The sequence below is a fragment of the Physeter macrocephalus genome, chromosome 16 (assembly GCF_002837175.3).
Source record: "Physeter macrocephalus isolate SW-GA chromosome 16, ASM283717v5, whole genome shotgun sequence".
Classification (NCBI taxonomy): domain Eukaryota; kingdom Metazoa; phylum Chordata; class Mammalia; order Artiodactyla; family Physeteridae; genus Physeter; species Physeter macrocephalus.
Genome location: NC_041229.1, coordinates 88,413,832 through 88,418,694, shown reverse-complemented (window position 1 = coordinate 88,418,694; position 4,863 = coordinate 88,413,832). Strand labels below are relative to the sequence as shown.

The 4,863-nt window shown below is 46.7% G+C and overlaps 1 protein-coding gene across 1 annotated transcript; it reads right to left on the bottom strand.

The window, feature by feature from the left end:
- Positions 1-463: 463 nt before the first annotated feature.
- Positions 464-3,595, bottom strand: RAG1 (recombination activating 1). Its single transcript, XM_007106867.2, has one exon. The coding sequence runs from the start codon at positions 3,593-3,595 to the stop codon at positions 464-466; it is 3,132 nt and encodes a 1,043-aa protein (XP_007106929.2).
- Positions 3,596-4,863: the final 1,268 nt, after the last annotated feature.

The window sequence follows — 4,863 nt, the reverse complement described above, 5'->3', positions numbered from 1 at the left end:
ATTTATAAAATAAATAATTCTACAAAAATGATAAAGAAAACACATCTCAATATAAACTAGAATAACTGGGGAGGTGGTGGTAGATGGAAACCACAAGTCAAATTCCTTTCCTGCCTTCACTGGCTGTCCTTTGACAACCTTGACTTTGATTTTCACGTCACTCGGTCACACATACACATATCTTTGTTCATCTCTGGTCCCCTGCAGTTACTCCTGTTCTCAGCTATTGAGCTTTCAAATAACTGATTTCTCCTGTTGCCTTTCTGAACTCCCTAAATGGCTCAAGCAATCAGCTCACCAGTTATCCGTTCCTGACATGGGTTCAGCATCTGTGGCCTCTCCAACCTACCACCCCTTGGGGGGTGAAGCCCCATACACAGGAGTGAAGGGTACCAGGAGAAGGTCACGATGACACCCAGAGGAAAATTTATTTGCAAAACCAACTCATAAGTGGCTGCCCTGCTTAAAATTCCATTGAATCTTGAGATTCTGGAGAGTTCTCTAGGTCTAATGAGTCCCCTAAGCTTCCCTGTGAGTTTATGGTAAACCCTGAAGTTTTCAGTGCATTATGAGCATTCATAAACTTCTGCAGGTATTTGGAGGTATACAACCAGTGATGTTTCAAGACATCTTCCATTTCGTAGTACTTGGACTGCCTGGCATTCATTTTCCGGAAGCGCCTGAACAGTTTGTTCCCAGACTCATTTCCCTCACTTGCCCAGGCCCCAATGGAGCCATCCCTCTCAATAATTTCAGGGACGTGAGCCAGGGTTTTGTGAAAATAATTGGTGATTTTGCCCTCGTATCTATACTTGAACTTAGTGGAGAGGAGCTCAGCAAAACGCTGTGAATTGAAACTATACTGGCAGAGAGACGCTGGGCACTCCTTAGCAGGGCATGATGATCGCCAGACGGGTTTCATCTTCAAATAAAGGTCCATTAGTTCCCTCAGAGCTTCGTGCCTCTCCTCGGAGGGAATTAATTCACAAACTGCTTCAACCGTCTCTTTGGTCATGAGCTTCCTGGCAAAGTTGCCATTCATCCTCATGATTGGTTTCAGATTCATCTTCTTCCGGAGGTGCTTGTCCAAGGCAGCCTGCCATCTTCTCCTCTCTTCTTTGGAGGCACTGGGGTTCTTATACACCTCCCCTATCTCCAGCTGGAAAATCTTGTAGAATTCAGCTGCGTTGCCGATGTCGCAGTGGAGTGCATCTATGGAAGGGACCGTCTCAATGAAGGGTTTGGCCGAGACCCCCTTCACCCGGTCCCGCAGTTCCTCCACCGTCTCATGGTATGGGTTGGAACGCCAGACCTCATAGCGCTCCAGATTATCGACGTGGCTTCTGGTGATGGAGTGGAAGACAAGATTTTGAGAGGCTTCCAGGCGGGTGGCATCACAAAGGGTACAAATGTAGACCGAGCCCGAAGCCTCGAGGCCTTCCACTTCCCGGACAAGTTTCTCATCGTACCCGGTGCCCCTAAAGATGAACTTGAAAGTCCGGAGGATGCCTCCCATCTCAAGCATTAATTTGCTGCTCTTCATGGCCTCCCTCTCGGCAATGAGAGGGCTCAGGATGGCCGTCAGGGTCTCGTGGTCAGACTCATCTGCCAGCATGAGGCACAAGGGCTTGCAACAGAGTTCAGAGTTGGGCTTGGCTTCCTCAAACACCTTCACATTCTGTGACCCGTGAGCGATGGTGATTTTCATGATCGTGAAGGAAAACCGAACTGCCTTTTCCGGAACTGCTGGCCCACTGCCGTGCTTCTCGCCCACGTCTCCCATCCCATCACAGGACTCCTTCACCACTACGGTGAAGGGGCCATTCAGGTAGTCGTCAAGGTCTTGGTCTCTCATGCCCGCCAGGATGTCTTCCTCCATGTCCATCAGAGCAGACACCAAAGCTGAATCATAGCGGAAGCGCTTGGCGATGGTGTCCACCGGGTAATCGTCCACAGAGGAGGACAGTCCAGACAGTCCATCAATAATGCCCACGTCAGTGCTGGAAGACACGTTCTTCAGAGGTGGCTGCCACTCAAAGGGGTGGTAGCCCGGCAGAAGGACCTTCTCAGCACTCCGAAGGGCATGCAAAGGCTGGAAAATCTGCCTCCCTGTGATGGCCTTCACAGTCCTGTACATCTTGTGGTACTGGCTGCAGCTGAGGAAGGTGTTGACACGGATGGCCAAACAAACAGCCGGCTGCAGGCCGGAGCCCCGTCCCTGCATGATGGCCTCCAGCTCGTCGGCTTGTCTGTGCTCATTCCTTGCCCTCAGAGCCAGCAGGAACAAGGTCAGGCACACTGCCTTCACATCCCCACCTTCTTCTTTGTCAGCGAAAGCCTTGACTTGCAGCTTGAGCTCCCGCAGACGGTGCTTCTGAGCCCTCCGGGTCAGGGACAGGAGATGCTGGCGGGGCCGGCCCCCTTTATTAATATGCACGAAAGTCTCTTTCGATTCCTTGTGGCTTGAGACGTGGTGATTATATTTTTCCAAGCTGACCTCCTCATTGCACTCTTTGGCTGGACATTTCACCGTCAGGGTATTCAAGATGCTCAGAAAAGACTTCACTGGACTCTCCAGGTCAGTAGAGAAGCAGGGGTACCGGCAAGAAGGACAATAGCTTCCCATGACTTTGAGGCATCTGAGAATGCAGATCCTGCAAAATACATGCTTACAGCTGGTCTCTACAGGGTCCGCCAGAATGTGTTCACAAATCTGGCAGGAGATAGATTTCACAAAGTGCGCCGGGAAGTCCACTGCCAGGAGCTGGGTACTGAGATGTATCTTGCTGCAGTTGGCGACCTTCTTCATCAGTTCCTTGCTGCTGATCCTGGCCTGAGCTCTCCTCTTGCGCCGACGGACTTCTCGAGCTCGGTCAATCACCGTTCTGAGTTTTTTGCTGAGCTGCGTGCTTGGCTGATGACCCTTCCTCTTGAGTCCCTGACGGGCAATGTGGCAGACGCCACAGGATGTTGTGTGGGAGGACCATTCCATGGTTGCATTCCTTGGGGAGTAAGCCTCACATGGGGCACTGCTAAACTTCCTGTGCATGAAGCTCCAGCAGTTATGGCAGAACTCAGTGGGATGAATCGAGTCCACATCGGCCTTCACATCGATCCGGAAAACCTTGGCAATGAGGTCTGGCCAGGACGTGGCCCTCTTTTCCTTCTTTCGTAAAAGGACTTGGGTCTTACCATCCACAGGCCCATGGACTGGGTATCTCCTATTGTGCCCATCAGCTTTGAAAGGATTCCCGCAGATGCGGCAGAGATGTCGCAGGTTGGCTTGGTGCATGGCTTTGTCTCTTGCTTTCCTGTCATCATGGGATTTCTTCAGAAACTTTGGGTGGGGCTTCAATGCCAGTTGAGTCAGAGCTGGTGTCTGACCACCAGGCTTGTCCAGGACTGCTGGAGATTGTTCTAGAGAGGGTTTCCCCTCGGAGGAATCTTGCTTTTCCGCCTGAGCATTTTCAGGTGCCTTTTCAAAGGATCTCACCCTGAATAGCTTAAATTTCCATTCTGAAAATTTAATATGTGGGTGCTGGATTTCATCTGGGGCGGAACTGAGTCCCAGGGTGGGTGGCAAAGAGACAGCCATGCTGGGTGAGGTACCTGGAAACAATAAAAACAAGTCAGATTAGGAAAAAATTTCAATATCCCACTGATGTACCTTGGAAGGAATACAAATGAGTACATTCAATTATTCACTTATTAAATCATCCAAAAAGATAATTATTAAACCTCCTATTTTAATATACTATGTTAGGTGCTGATCATACAGCGGAGAAGAGAGTCATTCCCTGTTCTGACAGTGCTGATGGTCATTTATACCATGTATCTAATTACAGGCAGCACCATGGTTTATTTTACATATACATGTACAATCTTATTTTTTTAACGTATTATTTTTTATTGAGGTATAGTTGATGTACACTATTATATATGTACAATATTATTTCCCTTCCAGTGAAACCTTAAGGTCTTTGAGGACAGAATCCTTGAGTGATTTATCTCTGTCTCCCCAAGTTTCCTAGCACACATTATGTGCTCAATAATTATTTGCTGAAAAAATGCAAGGAAAAGCTGTCTACTAAACCAAAGAAAAGTCATATTTTCTGCATTGTATCAGTCTCACTGCACTAGCTGGACAATATATTTCCAGCTTTTTAAAGCTGCCTCCTGGGAGGTTGGTTGTTGATGTCTTCCAAATGGAACGTAAAAGGATGATAAAGCTACAAATCCAAAGAAACTAATTACTCAGCACGTGAAAGGATGAAGTGAATTTTGAGCTTTATGAATGCATGCTAATAATAAGTATCATGGATAGTAATTATGCTTACAATTTTAATTAGCGAACGCTGCTGTAAATTATAAGGTTGTTTCTCCATTAGGAACAAAACCCACAGAACTCTCTAAACCTGCAACAAACCACAGTGTGCATGTACAAGGATTCTGAAGAATTTTAAGATGAAAATTTCAAGTATTTTCAGATAAAATTACACAGGCCATCCTGAAAGTCATTACTGGGCACTGGTCATTAGCTCTATAGTTTATAATAAGAAGAGGTGGGAGTAATATTTTTCTTCTTTGAAAAACATTAGCAATTATACATTCCAGGAAACCCTAGCAATCTGGCTTGTGGTGCAGACATCATGGAGCAGCAGAAAAAAGTCTAAAAATGCCATTTGAGTGTCTCTAGACCCAATTAGCCCAATATTCTCAAAATTCTTTAGTACACATAACTGGGAAAACAGCAACTGTATTTTCAGACTATCATCTATATTTCTCATGTTTGCCTGGGTTAATGCTCTTGACCTGCCAATTTTATCAAACAACGTTTCCCCCTCAATTAACTAACTAACCAAA

Bases quoted from the DNA above. Each gene is read 5' to 3' on its own strand.
- RAG1 (XM_007106867.2), bottom strand. From the start codon at position 3,595: ATGGCTGTCTCTTTGCCACCCACCCTGGGACTCAGTTCCGCCCCAGAT.